At 38.6% G+C, this 20827-nt stretch overlaps 1 protein-coding gene across 1 annotated transcript in view; it reads left to right on the forward strand.

Moving 5' to 3' along the window:
- The window catches only part of FSIP2 (fibrous sheath interacting protein 2), a 129866-nt gene that overhangs the window by 75512 nt on the left and 33527 nt on the right, over positions 1 to 20827 (forward strand). Inside the window, exons 15-16 of the mRNA XM_059928283.1 lie at positions 8643 to 8679; positions 11273 to 20246. Coding sequence (XP_059784266.1) covers positions 8643 to 8679; positions 11273 to 20246 — 9011 coding nt within the window. The remainder of the gene's footprint in view (positions 1 to 8642; positions 8680 to 11272; positions 20247 to 20827) is intronic.

The following is a 20827-nucleotide window of genomic DNA, read 5'->3' on the forward strand; positions in this document are numbered from 1 at the left end:
GGGAGCATTTAATCCATTTACATTTAAGGTAATTATCAATATGTATGTTCCTATTCCCATTTTCTTAAATGTTTTGGGTTTGTTATTGTAGGTGTTTTCCTTCTCTTGTGTTTCTTGCCTAGAGAAGTTCCTTTAGCATTTGTTGTAAAGCTGGTTTAGTGGTGCTGAACTCTCTCAGCTTTTGCTTGTCTGTAAAGGTTTTAATTTCTCCATCACATCTGAATGAGATCCTTCCTGGGTAGAGTAATCTTGCTTGTAGGTTTTTCTCCTTCATCACTTTAAGTATATCCTGCCACTCCCTTCTGGCTTGCAGAGTTTCTGCTGAAAGATCAGCTGTTAACCTTATGGGGATTCCCTTATGTGTTATTTGTTGTTTTTCCCTTGCTGCTTTTAATATGTTTTCTTTATATTTAATTTTTGACAGTTTGATTAATATGTGTCTTGGTGTGTTTCTCCTTGGGTTTATCCTGTATGGGACTCTCTGTGCTTCCAGGACTTGATTAACTATTTCCTTTCCCATATTAGGGAAGTTTTCAACTATAATCTCTTCAAATATTTTCTCAGTCCCTTTCTTTTTCTCTTCTTCTTCTGGGACCCCTATAATTCGAATGCTGGTGCGTTTAATGTTGTCCCAGAGGTCTCTGAGACTGTCCTCAGTTCTTTTCATTCTTTTTTCTTTATCCAGCTCTGCAGTAGTTATTTCCACCATTTTATCTTCCAGGTCACTTATCCGTTCTTCTGCCTCAGTTATTCTGCTATTGATCCCATCTACAGTATTTTTAATTTCATTTATTGTGTTTTTCATCGTTGCTTGGTTCCTCTTTAGTTCTTCTACGTCCTTGTTAAATGTTTCTTGCATTTTGTCTATTCTATTTCCAAGATTTTGGATCATCTTTACTATCATTATTCTGAATTCTTTTTCAGGTAGACTACCTATTTCCTCTTCATTTGTTAGGTCTGGTGTGTTTTGACCCTGCTCCTTCATCTGCTGTGTGTTTTTCTGTCATCTCATTTTGCTTATCTTACTGTGTTTGGGGTCTCATTTTCACAGGCTGCAGGTTCGTAGTTCCCGTTGTTTTTGGTATGTGTCCCCAGTGGCTAAGGTTGGTTCAGTAGGTTGTGTAGGCTTCCTGGTGGAGGGAACTAGTGCCTGTGTTCTTGTGGATGAGGCTGGATCTTGTCTTTCTGGTGGGCATGTCTATGTCTGGTGGTGTGTTTTGGGGTGTCTGTGGCCTTATTATGATTTTAGGCAGCCTCTCTGCTAATGGATGGGGCTGTGTTCCTGTCTTGCTAGTTGTTTGGCATAGGGTGTCCAGCACTGTAGCTTGCTGGTCATTGAGTAAAGCTGGGTCTTGATATTGAGATGGAGATCTCTGAGAGCTTTTGCCATTTGGTATTACCTGGAGCTGGGAGGTCTCTTGTGGACCAGTGTCCTGAAGTTGGCTCTCCCACCTCAGAGGCACGGCCCTGATGCCTGGCTGGAGCACCAAGAGCCTTTCATCCACACGGCTCAAAGTAAAAGGGAGAAAAAATTGAAAGAAAAAAAGAAAGAGAATATAGTGAAGTAAAATAAAGCTATTTTAAAGCAAAGCTATACAGACAAATTCTCACCCATAAGCATATACATATACACTCACAAAAAAAGGAAAAGGGGAAAAATTAATATATCCTGCTCCCAAAGTCCACCTCCTGAATTTGGGATGATTCGTTGTCTATTCAGGTATTCAACAGATGCAGGCACATCAAGTTGTTTGTGGAGTTTTAATCCGCTGCTTCTGAGGCTGCTGGGAGAGATTTCCCTTTCTCTTCTTTGTTCGCACAGCTCCCGGGGTTCAGCTTTGGATTTGGATCCGCCTCTGCGTGTAGGTCACCTGAGGGCGTCTGTTCCCCGCCCAGACAGGATGGGGTTAAAGGAGCAGCTGCTTCGGGGGCTCTGGCTCACTGAGGCCGGGGGGAGGGAGGGGTACGGAGGAGGCGGGGCGAGCCTGCGACGGCAGAGGCGTCGTGACGTTGCAGCAGCCTGAGGCGCGCCGTGCGTTCTCCCGGGGAAGTTGTCCCCGGATCACGGGACCCTGGCAGTGGCAGGCTGCACCGGCTCCCGGGAGGGGCGGTGTGGAGAGTGACCTGTGCTCGCACACAGGCTTTTTGGTGGCGGCTGCAGCAGCCTTAGAGTCTCACGCCCGTCTCTGGGGTCCGCGCTGACAGCCGCGGCTCGCGCCTGTCTCTGGAGCTCGTTTATACGGCGCTTTGAATCCCCTCTCCTCGCGCACCAGGAAACAAAGAGGGAAGAAAGTCTCTTGCCTCTTCGGCAGCTGCAGACTTTTTCCGGACTCCCTCCTGGCTAGCTGTGGTGCGCTAACCCCTCAGGCTGTGTTCACGCTGCCAGCCCCAGTCCTCTCCCTGCGATCCGACCAAAGCCTGAGCCTCAGCTCCCAGCCCCCACCCGCCCTGGCGGGGGAGCAGACAAGCCTCTCGGGCTGGTGAGTGCTGCTCGGCGCCGAGCCTCTGTGCGGGAGTCTCTCCACTTTGCCCTCCGCACCCCTGTGGCTGTGTTCTCCTCCGTGGCTCCGAAGCTTACCCCCTCTGCTACCCGCAGTCTCCGCCCGCGAAGGGGCTTCCTAGTGTGTGGAAACCTTTCCTCCTTCACGGCTTCCTCCCACTGGTGCAGGTCCCGTCCCTATTCTTTTGTCTCTGTTATTTCTTTTTTCTTTTGCCCTACCCAAGTACGTGGGGATTTTCTTGCCTTTTGGGAGGTCTGACGTTTTCTGCCAGCGTTCAGTGGGTGTTCTGTGGGAGCAGTTCCACGTGTAGATGTATTTCTAATGTATCTGTGGGAAGGAAGGTGATCTCCGTGTCTTACTCTTCCGCCATCTTCTAATTTTTTTTGTGATATCTTTGTCTGGTTTTGGGTGACAGTGGCCTCACAGAATGAGTTTGGGAGTGTTCCTCCCTCTGCAATTTTTTGGAAGAGTTTGAGAAGGATTGGTGTTAGCTCTACTCTAAATGTTTGATAGAATTGGCCTGTGAAGCCATCTGGTCCGGGATTTTGTTTGTTGGAAGATTTTTAATCACAGTTTCAATTTCATTACTTGTGATTGGTCTGTTTATATTTTCTAATTCTTCCTGGTTCAGTCTTGGAAAGTTGTACCTTTCCAAGAATTTGTCCATTTCTTCCAGGTTGTCCATTTTATTGGCATATAGTTGCCTGTAGCAGTCTCTTATGATCCTTTGTATTTCTGCAGTGGAAGTTGTAATTTCTCCTTTTTCATTCCTAATTTTATTGATTTGAGTCCTCCCTTTTTTTCTTGATGAGTCTGGCTATAGGTTTATCGATTTTGTTTATCTTCTCAAAGAACCAACTTCTAGTTTTATTGATGTTTGCTATTGTTATCTTAATTTCTATTTCATTTATTTCTGCTCTGATTTTTATGATTTCTTTCCTTTTACTGACTTTCAGTTGTCTTTGTTCTTCATTCTCTAGTTGCTTTAGGTGTAAGGTTAGATTGCTTATTTGAGATTGTTCTTGTTTCTCAAGGTGAGATTGAATTGCTGTAAACTTCCTTCTTAGAACTGCTTTTGCTGCATCCCATAGGTTTTGGGTTGTTGTGTTTTCATTGTCATTTGTTTCTATGTATTTTTTATTTCCTCTTTGATTTCTTCAGTGATCTCTTGGTTGTTTAGCAGTGTATTATTTAGCCCCATGTGTTTGTGTTTTTTTACAGTGTTTTTCCTGTAGTTGATTTCTAATCTCATAGTATTGTGTTCAGAAAAAACACTTGATACAATTTCAATTTTCTTAAATTTTCCAAAGCTTCATTTGTGACCCAAGATGTGATCTCTCCTGGAGAATGTTCCATGTGCACTTGAGAAGAAAGTGTATTCTGTCCCTTTTGGGTGGAATGTCCTATAAATATCAAGTCTATCCGGTCTGTTGTGTCATTTAAAGCTTGTGTTTCCTTATTTTCTGTCTGGCTGATCTGCCCATTGGTTTCAGTGGGAAACCAAAGTCCCCCACTATTATTGTGTTACTGTCAGTTTCCCCTGTTACAGCTCTTAGCATTTGCCTTGTGTATTGAGGTGCTCCTATGTTGGGTGCATAAATATTTGATTGTTACATCTTCTTCTTGGATTGAACCCTTGATCATTATGTAGTGTCCTTCCTTATCTCTTGTAACAGTCTTTATTTTAAAGTCTATTTTTTCTGATATGAGTATTGCTCCTCCAGCTTTCTTTGATTTCCAATTGCATGGAATGTCTTTTTCCATCCCCTCACTTTCAGTCTGTATGTGTCCCTAGGTCTGAAGTGGGTCTCTTACAGACAGCATAGATATGGGTCTTGTTTTTTTATCCTTTCAGCCAGGCTATGTCTTTTGGTTGGAGCATTTAATCCATTACATTCAAGGTAATTATCAATACGTATGTTCCTATTACCATTTTCTTAATTGCTTTGGGTTTGTTTCTGTAGGTCTTTTTCTTCTCTTGTGTTTCCCGCCTAGAGGAGTTCCTTTAGCATTTGTTGTAAAGCTAGTTTCGTGGTGCTGAATTTTCTTGTCTTTTGCTTCTCTGTCGAATCTGAATGAGATCCTTGTTGCGTAGAGTAATCTTGGTTGTAGGTTTTTCCCTTTCATCACTTTAAGTATTTCCTGCTACTCCCTTCTGGCTGGCAGAGTTTCTGCTGAAAAATCAGCTGATAACTTTATGGGGATACCCTTGTATGTTATTTGTTGCTTTTCCCTTGCTGCTTTTAATGTTTTTTTCTTTGAATTTAATTTTTGTTAGTTTGATTAATATGTGTCTTGGTGTGTATCTCCTTGTGTTTATTCTGTATGGGACTCTCTGTGCTTCCTGGACTTGGGTGCCTATTTCCCGTGTTAGGGAAGTTTTCGACTATAATCTCTTCAAATATTTTCTCAGACCCTTTCTCTTTCTCTTCTTCTTCTTGGAACCCCTATAATTCAAATGTTGGTGCATTTAATGTTGTCCTAGAGGTTTCTGAGACTGTCCTCATTTCTTCTCATTCTTTTTTCTTTATTCTGCTCCTCAGCAGTGATTTCCACCATTCTATCTTCTAGCTCACTTATTTGTTCTTCTGCTTCAGTTATTCTCTTATTGATTCCTTCTAGTGTACTTTTCACTTCAGTTATTATGTTGTTCATCACTGTTTGTTTGTTCTTTAGTTCTTCTACGTCCTTGTTAAACATTTCTTGTATTTTCTCGATCCGTACCTCCATGCTATTTCTGAGATTTTGGATCATCTTTACTGTCATTACTCTGAAATATTTTTCAGGTAGCTTGCCTATTTCCTCTTTATTTATTTGGTCTTGTAGTTTTTTACCTTGCTCCTTCATCAGTAACATATTTTTTTGTCATCTCATTTTTTTTGATGGGTGGGGCTATGTTCTTCTCTTACTGGTTGTTTGGCCTGAGGCATCCAGCACTGGAGTTTGCAGGCAGTTGGGTAGAGCTGGGTCTTGGTGCCAAGATGAGGACCTCCCGGAGAGCTCACAGCAATTAATATTCCTTGGGGTCTGAGGTTCTCTGTTAGTCCAGTGGCTTGGACTCAGTGCTCTCACCACAGGAGCTAAGGTCTGACCCCTGGCCTGGGAAACCAAGATCCTGCAAGCTGCATGGCACAGCCAAAAAAAAAAAAAAAAAAAAAATTGGCAACAAACAAAAAGGAGAACAACAAAGAATAAAAAATAAAATTAGAATTAAAAAATACATTAGAAAAAATAAAAATATAACTGAAACAACAACAAGGCAAAACCAAACCACAACAGCAACCAAAAATAAAAAAGGGCCAGAAAAGACCTCGGTGGGGGGTCGGGGATTAGGCAAGGGGGACAGGGCATAGGCTCAGGACTGGCATGCCAGAAAAGGCCTTGGGGAATTGGGGGACAGGGCCTAGGCTCAGCGCAGCCAGGGGGCGAAGGTTTAGGCTTGGGACCCCAGGGCCCTGAGCCAATGGGGAAAATGCTGGCCGTGTTCCCTTCTGATCCCCCAAAAGTCTCTCCCCATCCCTGCTGATCCCCTCTCCATGTGTGGGCCCCTCTGAGCATGGGAACTGCCCCCATACCCCAGCCTCTCAGGGGCACGAGTCCTGTCTTACCTCTACTTGCTATTTTCTTAATTTTGGGGGGTTTGTTTATGTAGGTTTTTTTTCTTCCCTTCCTCTTCTCTTCTCTTGTGATTTGATGACTATCTTTAGTGTTGGATTCCTTTTTCTTTTGTGTGTATCTATTGTAGATACAGTTACCATGAGGTTTTGATAAAGAAGTCTATATATATGCAAGGTTGTTTTAAGTTGCTGGTCTCAATTTCAAATGCATTTCCAATATATCATGCATTTATACTCTCTTCTCACAACTGATGGTTTTGATATCATATTTGTGTGTGGATGATTTCCTACCTTTATTGTATGTTTGCCTTTACTGGTGAGCTTTTCCATTTGTACTTTTCTTGTTTTTAGTTGTAGCCTTTTCTTTTCCTCCTAGAGAAGCTCCTTTAGCATTTGTCATAAAGCTGGTTTGGTGGTGCTGAATTCTCTTAACTTTTGCTTGTCTGTAAAGCTTTTGATTCCTCTGTCAAATCTGAATGAAAGCCTTGCTGGTTTGAGTATTCTTGGTTGTACATTTTTCCCTTTCTTCACTTTACATATATCATACCACTCCCTTCTGGCCTGACTTTCTGTGTTTGTAGTCTCCATTCTGCATGCTGCAGGATTGTAGTTCTTGCTTCTGGTGTCTGCCCCCTGGTGGGTGAGGTCGGTTCAGGGGCTCATGCAGGCTTCTTGGCGGGAGGGACTGGTACCTGCCCACTTTGGGTGGAACTGGGTCATGTCCCTCTGGTGGACAGGCCTGTGTCAAGGGGCTCAGGAGGACTTTAGCCAGCCTGTCTGTTGGTGGGTGGGGCTGTGTTCCCATCCTGTTGGTTTTCTGGCCTGAGGCATCCCAGCACTTGAACCTGCAGGCTAATGGGTGGGGCCAGGTCTCAGTGCCAAAATGGTGACCTTTGGGAGAGCTCATGCTGAGGAATTTTCCCAGGGGCCTCTGCCACCAGTGTTCTTGCCCCCGAAGTGGGCCACAGCTGACCCCCAAGAGACACTCCAAGAGCCGCAGGTAGGCCTGGCCCAGATTCCTACAGAGTCACTGCTTTGCCCTGGGTCCCTGTGCACATGAAACCTTGTGTGCACCCTCCAAGAGTGGAGTCTCTGTTTCCCCCAGTCCTATAGAGCTCCTGCACTCAAGCCCCACTGGCCTTCAAACCAAATGCTCTGGGGGCTCCTCCTCCTGATGCCAAACCCCCAGGCTGGGGAACCTGATGTGTGACTCAGAACTCTCAGTCCTGTGGGAGAACCTCTGTGATATAATTAGTTTCCAGTTTGTGGGTTGCCAACCTGGTGGGTATGGGATTTGATTATATTATGAAAGCATCCCTTCTACCATCTTTTTGTGGCTTCTTCTTTGTCTTTGGATGTAGAATATCTTTTTTGATAGGTTCCAGTCTTTTCTGTCGATGGTTGTTCAGCCATTAGTTGTGTTTTTGGTGTTTTCATGAGAGAAGGTGAGCTCAAATCCTTCTACTCGGCCATCTTGCCACCCTTCTGAAGGAACCCATTTAAATGTATACATGTTCTTCTGAGATCTTGGGAGAACACAGTTGTTGAGTAAGCTATCACTGTCCGAGTTTGTTTCCTCTGCCTGTGGTCTTCTTCACAGGTCAGTGATGCTCACTGCTATTGGAGCAGGATCCCAGCTCTCATCACTGCACAACACGAACTCAGTGTCTAATTTTATAATGTAAAGTAAAGTACAGGCCTAGAAAAAGTAAACAAGGTATATCAATTTTCTCTTAAGAAAGCAGGAAGAAGATAAGCAAAGGGCCTATGTTGAAATTTATGAAAATAAATATCTGAAATATACAAAAATAAATCAGAACTAAAGTCTCAGATCTTGTTTTATTAACTGTGTGTTATTCTATATTTTTCATTGAGTTCTTTAATTTTTACAATTCAGAAAACCATGTTATTTCATTAGTATCATGATAAAAAATCTAATTAGAACACATGATAGAATATTGTCATACATAGAAAAGGGCTACTTCTAAATTGGTATTTAATATGGCTCGAAATTTATGATTTTAACCCATAGTTATTAAATAGTCACCTTAATTCCTTACTACTGTTTGATGAGAGTGTGGGTAGGACTATGGGATTTGAAAGGGTAAGTTAAGGATTATCCGGAAGCTCTGGTCAGATTGTCTTGCCACCTCATGCTGCCTTTTAGCAAACAGAAAGAACTATCTCACTGTCTCCCTCCAAGTCTGTGTCCTTCCCCAGAGAACCTCAAAGCAGGAATGGTTAACATGGGTCAGAATTGGAATTTTCAAATAGACATATTTTTTATGCAGCAGCCACAATTCTACTCCTCTGAGTAATGAATCATGTGGGCCAAAATCAAAGAAGGAAGAGAAATAGGTGGTGGGGGTGGACAATGAAAAAGTTTATTCTTTTGAATTTCTTTTAAAAATCTCTTAGATACAAAGAGAAGAGACTGATTCACTGATTAGAAGTTTTGGAAAAAGCTACATAAATTCTTGACCTTAAGTAATAACTAAATCATCAACCTTTCTTGACTTTACAGACAACAGAATCTCCTACAAAACTGCTTGCAAGAAAAAGTATGTATCATAAAACTCATTGATAAAGCAGCATATTAACTATACTCTTGTATGTGTCATAATAGGAAAAAAACTATGAATCAAACAATGAGTAATCATTTATTGATATTAGTGTCCCTCTTTGCCCTTTTTTTCTTCTTTAATAAGTTTACTTTAAGTTAATTCTTAGATTTTACAGTAGTCTAAAGTTCTCATCAAAATATAATTTTGGCTCTTCAGGAAGATGTCTCATGGGGATGAGCAGGAAGTCAGGGAAGGGTCATTAAGGGACCTAGCCATCAAATAATCATAAACCCAGTCTGTCATGGGAAGCCATTAACAGAATCACTTCACAGACTTGGCTGATGAGTTGGGATGCCTGGGTTTGTCTCTAGCCAGTTTTGTGGGAAGCACCCCAGTCACATAAAAAGGACCTGGTCACCTATGAGCTGAGACTTGGATAAGAGGGTATTTTTATAAGGCCTAATTCTGGATCCAGTCAGACCAGTTAGGAAAGAGAGAGAGGTTTGAAAACAGCATATATTCTGACATACTTTTTCACATGAACTCAATTCATAGAACATGTAGCAAAATGAAAACTTTTGATTCAAGAGAATATTTCTCAGTTTAATATTATAATGGAAAGCAACTGCAAACTAGGTTCTATTTATCGTATTTTACTACATAGAAAATTTTAGGAATATCTTTCATATATCAAGGTTGGAAACTTTTTCTCATACCTAGCCTAAGAGTAATAATGTAGATCTACTGTTTATTATCTCTGGTACTAAGAAAAATAATATATATTAAATGTCTTAGTTTATATGTCATAGTAGATTAGAACAGTTGCTTTGTTCTTAAAATATTTGATTTTGGATGTGATTATATAAGTATTATATGACATATGCTATCACCCAAAATATGTTTTTCAGACCACTAGCCATTGTCTGTATAATAAATGCAAAAATGTATTAGGAGATTCAGGGATTAGAGCAGAATAAAATGGCTTTCCTTGGGGTGCCCCTAAACAGTCTTTAATGTGTCAGGAGAGAGTATGCTACATAGGTGTTAACTTATCTTTCAATGTTGGCCTGAAATGGGAATAATTCTAACTAACTTAAGGCAATATTTTGGGTGTGAACAGCCCCATTACAGGAATCCTATTGTTTATCCTCCTGTCTACATGACAGCCTTCCAGGCTTTGCTGCCAATTACTTGTGTTTATTGCTTTTTATGTTTTAAGAGTAATAACAATTTAAAACATACTATTAGTTTATTATAGGCAAGAGGATGTTTTGCGAGTCCAAAATATATTTTCAGGGGTTTCCCTGGTGGCGCAGTGGTTGAGAATCTGCCTGCCAATGCAGGAGACGCGGGTTTGAGCCCTGGCCCGGGAAGATCCCCCATGCCATGGAGCAACTAAACTACTAAGCCTGCGCTCTAGAGCCTGTGAGCCACAACTACTGAGCCCACGCACCACAACTACTGAAGCCTGTGCACCTAGAGCCCATGCTCTGCAACAAGAGAAGCCACCGCAGTGAGAAGCCTGCGCACTCCAATGAAGAGTAGCCCCTACTTGCTGCAGCTAGAGAAAGCCCGCACACAGCAATGAAGACCCAATGCAGCCAAAAATAAATAAATAAAATAAATAAATTAAAAAATATTTTTTTCAGTACATAATTTGAGGTATACAGAAACAGATAGATAGATTTTGTTTCTACTGTTGGTCCAGTTTAAATGTAGGACAGCACCACTGACCACTAAGGAAACTGTCATACAAATCTGGTCCCTGAGTTCTTATTTGCAGCTCAAAATGAGGGATTCTCCAACACCTATTCTTGCTCAGCCCTCCTGACTCTTTGAGACTCAGTTCTAGATTGCCCTTGTTTTCAATCTAAATTCATTTGTTCCCTCAGTGCATCACCTTTTCTCAGCCTTCTTAAGACAGTGTCCACTGATACTTTTTTGTTGGATACAAAGCCATTCAATCTCTGTAAAGCATGAACTTTTTTGTTGCCTATCAAATGATTCTTAGCAATTAGCTGTAGTCATTTCCATATATACACATCACAGGCTTACCCCTGCAGCAGGGAAGGGGAGGAGAGATGGCTTCTTTTCCATCCTTACATCTTAGCTAGACAGATGCCTCTGAAGGCACCCAAATGTTTTGACTGCATCTGTTTGAGAAATGCTTTGTTAGAAATAATCTGGTTCATTTTAAAGTAATTTTGCTGGGTTGTAGACACCATGTTTCTTCTTGCCAAAATACTTGCCTGTAATGTGCCTGGATAGCAAGTTAGTGATTTTTTTTTTTTTTTTAAACCAGAAATTCATTTATCCTAGCAATAAATGTTGGGGGGGAGAAAAAACTTCTGAGGGAAGGGGAGTCAAATGCAAACTTATACAAGAAGTACTTTACTGTAGCACAGAATAAACCAACTTGAAATTAATTTGAAATTCTAAATAGATTTTCTTTCACTGTGTTCTTTTTATAATGATGATGGTATCAAGCTATGCATTGTTTGACATAAAAAATTAAATGTTATCCTCTGTCCCAGAATAGAGTAAGTTGTTAACATGATTTTCTTTTCATTCCTGCTTGCCTCTTTTCCAGGTAACTTCTGGGGAACTGAATAGCATAATTCAGAATATAATGACCTGGGTTGTGGCTACAGTGACCAGTATATTATACCCAGCCATCACAAAGTATGAAGAAAGGTTGAAAAATAATGCATACCCAGTGTCTGATGACTCCATCCTCTCTTCAGATAGTTCGAGTTTTTGTAGCACATGCAGTGAAGAGTTTACATATGGAAGCTACACATCTGCAACAACTAAAACATTTCAGGGAGAGCCCTGTTCACTTGCAGTTGACATATCAGTAAGGCGACCAGCCACACCTTCAAAACCACCATCTGCCCATGTGGAAAGAACAGTTGTGGGAAAAACATATCACATTAAAGGACAACCTACAACATCTGAACTAAAATATAATAAAACAAGCATGATATATACATACCCTAAGCTCAGAAGTTGTAAATCTGATAGTCACCTTCTAGCATCATTTGAAACGGGCACAAAAAAGTCAAAGGATGCTACCACTGAAACAGATGGCTTAGAGAGTCCATTGTTTTCTGATCAAAAAACAAAAGCCATGAATGAAATGAAGAATTTAAAGAATGTTTTTGTTAACTTTAAGTGTCGCTTAAAAGGGGAAACTGAATTGATTTTGGAAAGCATTTTTCAAGAAATAATGTCTGATTTAACACAGGGCATTCCTTCTATTTCTTCTGTTACTGCTGAAGTTTTTGTTGACCAAAGTGAGCCTGAAAAAGGAGACTTGGTTTCTAATGCTGATATCTGCTCAGTAGCTTCAGAGATCGTGGAAAATATGCTTGAGAAGCTACAGTCTGCAGTTGAGAAAAAATGTATCCAGATATTTTCACAAGAAGATTTGTCAGTCAACATTAAACCAAGCTTAACATCCAGTGGAGAATCTCTCACTCCATCATATGGAAAACCTTTAATAGATTCACTGCCTCATACTGTGGAACCCATGTGTGATATTGCAGAGGATATGGTGCATGCCATTTTAGAAAAGCTGATGACTCTTGCATCTTGCAAGCAATATGAACTTCCTCATCTTGAAGATGCAGCTAAACTTTCCTATCAGCAACATATGGCAGACCCAGCATATATGTGCCTTATAAAAGCCAACAAAAAGAAATGTAGTCCTGAACTTGATGCAGCTAATTTAATTGTTAAAGAAGAAATACAAAATTTAATGTCAAATATTTTTTCCCAGTCCTCTTTGGTTGGCTATATAGAGGAAGCAATCAGCACGATACTAGGACATGTACAAACCGAACTTAATAATGAGAGACTTATTGCATCTGATGAAACAGTAGTACTCCTTAAGCTGCTCGATGATATCTTTACTCAGTTACATCAGGAACCAGTAAAAGCAGATAATCAAAAATGTAGACACTCTAGACTGAGAAGTCCTTCTGACACTGAAGTAAAGTACAGACTCACTGGCACTAGATTATCTAATGGTCCTGGGTCTGGAAGACCATTTCCACCTATTAATGTTCCTGGCATGGTCCTTTATTCTGAAGATGATAATGAAGAAATAGACAAAATTGTGGGAAATGTGCTTGATTCATCTTTTAAAGATGAAAAAGCAAAATCACAAGAACAGATTCCTGAGCATTGGTTTACAGAAAGAAACACTTGTCTTGAATACAAAAGAAATAGCAAACAACCTATAAAGCCTGCTTCTCCAAGAAGCAAAATTGCATTTCATGATCGGAAGTTAAAGACTGAGCTACCATTTTTTAAGAATAAAATTTTAAAGGAAAATCCCTGTTTAAATAAAGACATTTTGTTTTTCAGCCAAGATCAAAAGCATCAAATACACAAGGCTTCAGAAAACATAGTTAAAAGTATTTTAACGGAAATGCTCAAGGACGTATCTTCTATTCCTCCTGGTCACTTAGACAGTAAAACTGGCAAAGAAGCTTCAGTTCTTGTTTCAGAAAAACCTCAAGGACTGTCACATCAAGAATGGATGGACCAGATGTTTTCTGTGTCAGAAATTAGTGCAGTGGCTCAAGAAATAACAGATGCTGTATTAAATATACTTCATAAGGCAAGCTGCATTCCCAATACCACCAAAAGTTTCATTTCATCGTCAGTTCATCAAACTTCTCTAGAGAGTCCTGACACTCTCCACATGGTCAAAGAAGCACCAAATCAAAAGCCATTAAAAATATGGTTCAAGAGTGAAAAGAAAATGAAATATTTATCTTCACTCGATGTAGATCCTGCAAAGCCTTCCCTGTTAAAATCTGAAGAAAATGAACCTAAGCCTATAGATGACATTACTGATAAGATCATTAATGCAGTTTTTAAAAGGCTGAAGTTATTTGTTTGTCCAAAATTGCAAATGGGCTTCAAACCTTCACTTGCAGAGCAATCTTCATTACAATCTCAACTTAGTACTTATACAACTAAAGTGGTAAACATTGTTTTGCATGCTATCCAGAATGAACTGGAACTCAATAAAAACCTAAATCTTAGGGAAACAGACCATACCAAATCCCTTACAGGTGAAGGATTTTTTACTGACACTGATAAATTAGAATCTCTTGTCTCAAATCTCAGTGATGACATTATGGCATCTCCATTATTAACTTGCATTTGTGAAATATTATCAAGTGGACATGCAGATCAAAGCAATATTTCACTCCCTTCAGATAATCCAAAGCCTATGACATCATGCAGATCTGATAATGTTCATAAAGGGAACATTTTGCCAAGTGGACAGGATAAGAAAACTTTTTACAAATTTTTAGCTACTCCATGTGCTCTCCATAGTGTCATTAGTGAAAAAGATCTCAAAGAGAATTCCAGATTGCAAGTGTTAGATAATATTGGGGAAACACTCTATGAAATGTTATGCAAGCTCATAGGAGCCCACCCTCACTGTCAACCATCTTGTAGTAACCTAAGCAGAGAGAAGACAAATGAGAATCAGCAAACAGCCACTGAAATGCAGTCTAATATTCAGCTCATTTCCACAACAATTTTGGAATATATCCTTGCAAAGTTATGTAGTGTTGACATGGATAGTAGTTCTGTAAGTTCAGGATTTAAAGCTGTCTCAGAGTCTCTTGATATTGACAGCCTATCATTTACTTCAATTATTGAGGAAATGGCCAAGTGCACTGACATAATCTCCAGCATAGTTTCCAGGATGGTTCAGAAGAGTAATAAAGAGATGACTAAAAGCAAGGAAAAATCTATTGCTCCTAAGTCTTCCAAAACAGGGAGCACAAAAGAAATTCATTCTAATAAACTGAAAGCTGTGGCTTCAGATATTCTTAATATGGTTTTTGCTAAACTAGAAGGGTTTGCCAATGGAAATTTAGAAACTCTGGGGGCTTCTATCAATGATGGAAATAAAAGAAGCAGTAAGATGGACTTGGAATGTGAAAGTCCCAGTGTTTTCACGGACACACATGAAGAACTATTGCAGTCTGCTTTATACACGCATGCAAAGAAGGTATCAAGTGCTATTTTGAAAGCTATTCAAACAGAATTAAATATGAACTCATTAGATTTGAGGACAAGTATGGAAGCACCACCACCTGACAAACAAATGCTCGAGAATATAGTCAGTTTAATTTTAGATGCAGTATCCTCAGATATGCTTAATGAAACTGAATCTGAAGAGAGAGGCATTCAAACTTATAGATACAGGCCAACCTATGGAAATTTTCTTCCTGGTGGAGCTGAATCAGATTCATTTCTAGAAGATGCTGCAAATACAGAGAAAGAATTCACTGGAGAGAGAAGATCACTTAGAGAAGAAACTAAATCAGATTCTCTTCAACAATGTGTTCTAGAAAGAACCTTAAACAAAATTGAAGTGAAACTCAAAGAACCACAGAAATCTCCAATTGTTCCCATTATAAGAAATATTTTGAATGAAATTTTTCAAAGTGCTTTGGTCAGTCAATTAAATGTGCTTTGTCTCTCCCACTCCTATTTAAGTGGCATCCCTCACAATGTTGAAGAGACAATTGCTCAAACATCTGTTCAATTTATAGATAAAATGATGGTGTCTGAAGCAGATGTAACCATAGTGGCAGATGATGTTGTTAGAACTGTGTTTGATAAACTTTATTCAGCTGCTATGACAGGGAGAAATGCAAGTGAAAACAGGTATGAAACCATCACCTTTTCAACAAATGTTTCTTTTCATGAACACACCAGTGGAGGAGAAAAGCCCTCCATCACTGTGCCAAACAAGAATCCATATACTCTTCAGTCCAGATTCAGTGTTGACAAACAGGCTAAAGTAAACACAGTTGAAGATATTGTACAGACAATATTAACAAGTTTAGAAACTTTTGCTACTTCCAAAGTACAATCTCTCTTTTGTCCCCAGATCAACTTCACAGTTCCAATGGCTTTACCTATTCAGCAGGATAAGAGTACATTAAGCAAAGCATTATCAGCCAAAGATTTGTATTCTGATGATCAATTTTCCTGTTGCTCAGTGGATCATATTATGTCAGAAAAGACCAACTCATTATATCAAGTCTCTTTGAATAAATTAAATACATACGCAACAGAAGTGGCCAGAAAAATTTTACAAGGAATCAAACATGAATTAGATAAAGAAAGGGAAAATTCTTTCTTAACTCATAACATTGTGGTTTCTGAAAGTATTGCAAGTCAAATTGTTAACACAGTGTTAGATATTGTATCATCTAAAGGAAAATGTGACAAAAACAATTCTGACAAAGAGATTAATTCAGATCAGCAAGAAGGTATTATTGAAAAGCTGTTTATTAAGACTGAGTATCAAAAAGTACTTCAGTTTCAAATACAAGATACCATTGAAAGTATCTTATGTGATATTTATGAAAAACTACTGTATCAGAATAATCTCTCATTTGCCACACCCGCTTTGAAATGTAGCATAGCTGGCAAACATTCCAGAGCAAATTCTGAAATGTTCATTGAGGATGCAAATAAGATTCTTCCAAATTTTTCAGTTCCTAACTCAGATGTCATTTTGATATCCAATGATATAGTAGATATTGTTCTTCATAATCTCAGTTCTGCTGTCATACTTAGCATAAATTCAAAGGATCCTACTTCTACAAGATTGCCTCTGACCTTTTGTGATATGTTTCCAAAAGCAGAGTGTCAACAGCCTCTTCTTATGGAGTCAAAAATTGAAAGAAAAACAGAGCATTTTCCATCTTCAAAAAATCTGAAATCAGCTTATGCTAATGATACTCATATAACTATAGTAGAGAAAGAAGATCCCAAGAAATCTGTTCCTGACCCATGTGAGGAAAGTGCTGACTTCATTACTAAAACTATTTTCAATCGGTTAGAATCATTTGCCACAGAAAGAATGGATTTGTTAATTACTCTTGCTTTCCAGCCTAAAGAAAAGTCATTTCTGAGCCCAGAACTGGAAAACTGTAGACGAGATGACAGCATCTTTCGTGAATCAAGCCAGGTGGAATCAAATGTGAATATTCTGAAAATATCAAATGAAACTGTTCTCAGTGAAGAGCTCACAGATTTCACTTTTACCAGTTACAGAGAAAAACTTGGATCTACAATTCGTCTATCACAAGCTAGTCTTAAGGAATATGCTGACGTCATTGCCAGTGCCATTTTGAAGCTGATTAAAAATGACTTAGACCTCAAAATCCAAAAGATGCATCCATACCCAAACAACATTTCATTCCAAGAAATCACCACTGTGAGTGAAATTGTCAACAGTATCTTAAAGATTTTATATAATAAAAGATCTCTAAAGGAAATCAGTTTTTATTCAAAGGACAATCGTAACTTATTTTCACAACTAACTGCATCAAATGAAATATCACTGGGACAAAGAGCTCAGGAAACACACACCAAACTGTCTCTGTTTTCAAAGTATCCATTAGAACAAAACCAAATGGCATTGGAAAGGGAAAGCCAGAGAATTGTTCTAGAAGAAATATTTATGAAAAATGAAGAATCAAAACAAAAAGAAAGAACTGTATTATTCAGTGCAGTGAAAGAAGTTTTAAGTAAAGTGTGTCAAAGAGTAATGGAAATCATAGGTCATTTGCCTTCATTTAATGAAATCCCCCACTTTATGTCTAGCTCTAAAATTAAAACATTAGACATAACACAAAAAAACTTCTTTCAATCCCATATTAACAGTGTAGCAAGTGACATAATTGAAAGCGTTTTGGGGAAAATGTACTCTGTAGTTGTGACATCGTTATATGAAAGTAATAAAGTACAAGCAACTGACAAAAATATTTTACCAAAGAAATCATCATGCATCAGAGAAACTACACAAGCAGGAATAGGAAGTAATCTCACTAACTATATGCTACCACAGGTTTATCCTTATGCAGGCAGTCAAAATGTCTCTCTGTTGGAAAAAACTTTTTTACAATATTCACCATTAAAAGTGGGGAAGGATTTAGTCCAAATGGTTCTCAATAAGATCACAAATTTTGCCTCACTTTATCTAGAAGAGGCCCTGTCCCATAAAGGTTGTTCTGTTGAGTTGCAACCTCTAAGGCTACACACTTCTAAACTGAGCCCTAAGGGCAACCCTAAGCCAGGTTTTAAAACAAGTTTAAAAGCAAGATCAAAAGTTACTCCTTTGCCTAAATTTAGAGCAAAACCACACCTAGGACCTAGTCATACTAAGGCCAAAAGCAAGACTAAATTAGGTCCTAGAGAGAAGACTCCAAAAGACACCTGGTCCAAGACTGCCATTGGGCTGCCACACATCCTACCAACGGGAGATGCCAAAAACTTACTGGAAGTGAAGTTGCCTACTTCAGAACTAAAAATGTATGCCAAGGATATAATAAGTAATATCCTGAAAACAACTGTTAAAGAATTTGAAAAGGTGGTGCAAATTAGAGCAATGGTAAGTGATAAAGCTTTACCATCTGATCAAATCATGGCAGCAAATAAAATAGTTAGTATGGTTTTGCAAGGATTATATGCTACAAATAACCAAAATTTGGGTAATCCTATATTCTGTCATCTGGATGATCCCAAACTTTCACAGGGGAATATAGGTGCAGAGTCTCTTGCCAAACCACAAGCATGTTTTTACTTGGAAAATGTTTCTTCACAGTTAGAACAGATTTTTCCTAAAGAAGGTATATTTAAAAAAATGTTTGACAAATGGCAAGCAGAATCAAATGACATGGAAAATGAAAAATGTAAGCTCTTGATGATAGCTGAAAATGGTTTGACTGAAATTGCAATAAAAGCAAAAGAATTAGAATATTCTCTTTCACTTTTAAATTTGCCACATCTTGAGGATTGTGAAAACAGGTTTCATAGTTGTTTTAAGGGAGCTTCTATGAGAGCTGAAGACACCAAAGCACAAATTAATATGTTTGGAAAGGAAATTGTTGAAATGCTATTTGAAAAATTACAGCTGTGCTTTTTATCCCAAATGACCACCCCACGTGGTAAAGAAACTCCAGCAAGTAGGAAAGAACACATTACTACTAAAAGTAAATATGGTTTTCCAACCAAGGACATCCTCAGCAATGAACCAATATATAACACTAAAACCGAAGACCAAAGTCCTTTGGGCTCTAGCAACCAAATTATTCGAGAAATTGTAGAAAGGATTTTAAACCTGTTAGAGTCATTTGTAGACTTACAGTTTAAACATATCTCTAAATATGAGTTTTCTGAAGTAGCGAAAATGCCTGTAGAAAACCTTTTTCCTGTCCAACAGAGACTATTAAGCAAAAAGATGTTGCCAAAATTACAACCACTAAAAAAGTTTTCTGATGAATCCAAGTCAAGTACTGTTATTTCCAAGGAAAATGTACAGAATACCCTTCTACAGGTTCATTCGTTCCATTCAGAGTTACTTACATATGCCATTAATATTGTCAGCGACATGCTTGGTATAATTAAGAGCAAGCTGGACAAAGAAATAAGCCAAGCAGAACCATCTTCAATTAGCATATTGAAAGAAAATTTTGCAGCAAGTGAGATAATTGGTACACTGATGGACCAGTGTACTCATTTCAATGAGTCTCTGATCAAAAACCTTCCAAAGGAAAGTTTGTTCCAAGGAGTAGAAAATACCTACATTGTTAATCAGGTTGAATTAGCAACTAATACGAAAATGCCCATGTCAAAGTTAAAGGAAGTAAGATTCGGGAATCATCCTCCACAAAGCAGTGTACCAGGTTTAGGGTTTTATTCAGAGGAAGATAAGAAAAAAAGGTATAAGTCTTCATCAAATTTACCCTTATATTCCAGAGCCTCTGTAGAAGACACAATTAGAAGCTCAGAGCCAATGGAAAGGCCTGATTCAGAAAACATACCATCATGCTCTAGAAACAAAGTACAAGACTTTAGCCCAAAGGAATCTGACTTGGGCTATTTTGATCAAGCTATGAAAGGAAATGGCTCCCTCCCGGAAGGGAGTGTCTTACAAAAACTGTTAAAGAAAGCAAATGAATCCACAGAAACAGCATTACAGCAAGTCATGTCATTCACAGAAATGAGAAAAGGTGAAAATCCAAGAGTGTTTCATTATGAGATCTCCAAACCAGTTGTTGAGCCAAACCAAATTCAGACAACTGTCTCTCCACTCAAAATTTGTTTAGCCGCAGAAAATATTGTCAGTACTGTGCTGTCAAGCTACGGCTTTCCAAGTCAACCACACATTAACGAAAGCACAGAAACAATGAAACCATTTTTCATATCAAAGCAAAACCCTTTGTCTGTAATATATGGTCAAAAGAATGAGGAGAAAAGTTTGCTTAGAATGTGGGATAAAAGAATCAGTTGTATACCTGAAGAAGAAAACAAAAAACCTGAAGCCAGCAGGGGAGATTTTTCTTTAATGCAGAAATGGGAAAATAAGAGTTACCTGAAGATAAAGACTCTGAAGGAAGTTGAAGTCATTGCTTTTGCTGATCATGAACTGGGTCCAAATGAAATTCATTTGGTAGCAAGACATGTCACCACATCTGTGGTCACATATTTCAAGAACTTTGAAACTAGAGGTAAGCAAGAATGGGCATAATTTAGAAAAAAATAGATATATTTAAAAGTGGGCATAATTTAGAAAAAATAGATATATTTAAAAGATCTCCTGTCCAAGAAGCTTCATTTACTGTTTTTCTGAAAACAGCCTTAGGAGGGTATTTAATTACTTCTTAATATATCAAGATACTAAAAAAAAAAAAAAAAAAAATTCATATGGTTTGAATCTGAAAAGGTCTGTCTCTCAATTTTCCATATCTGCAGATGAGAGAAAATGTGACTTTTTTAAAGCAGGGGATTTTGGTTGAACATGAGGTACGAGTTCCAAAGATCTTTTAAAGTTCTCATGCATGACTTCTTTATAATCATACCAAATGTACAGGTAACTGATTGAAGGTTGTGATTCAACTTTAACGTGTACAGTTGAAGTCGTTGCTATTATTAGTCACAGTTTATAAGAACAGTAGTGTTAAACATCTTATTTTGCTTGTATTCCAGTGTTATTAAATTCCTTTTAGGTATAATACTCTAAACATATATTTAAATATATATTTTCATTCCCTTTTAAAAAATGCTTATCTGTATATGTTAGAGGTTGAAC

Source organism: Balaenoptera ricei, chromosome 7 (genome assembly GCF_028023285.1).
Source record: "Balaenoptera ricei isolate mBalRic1 chromosome 7, mBalRic1.hap2, whole genome shotgun sequence".
NCBI lineage: Eukaryota > Metazoa > Chordata > Mammalia > Artiodactyla > Balaenopteridae > Balaenoptera > Balaenoptera ricei.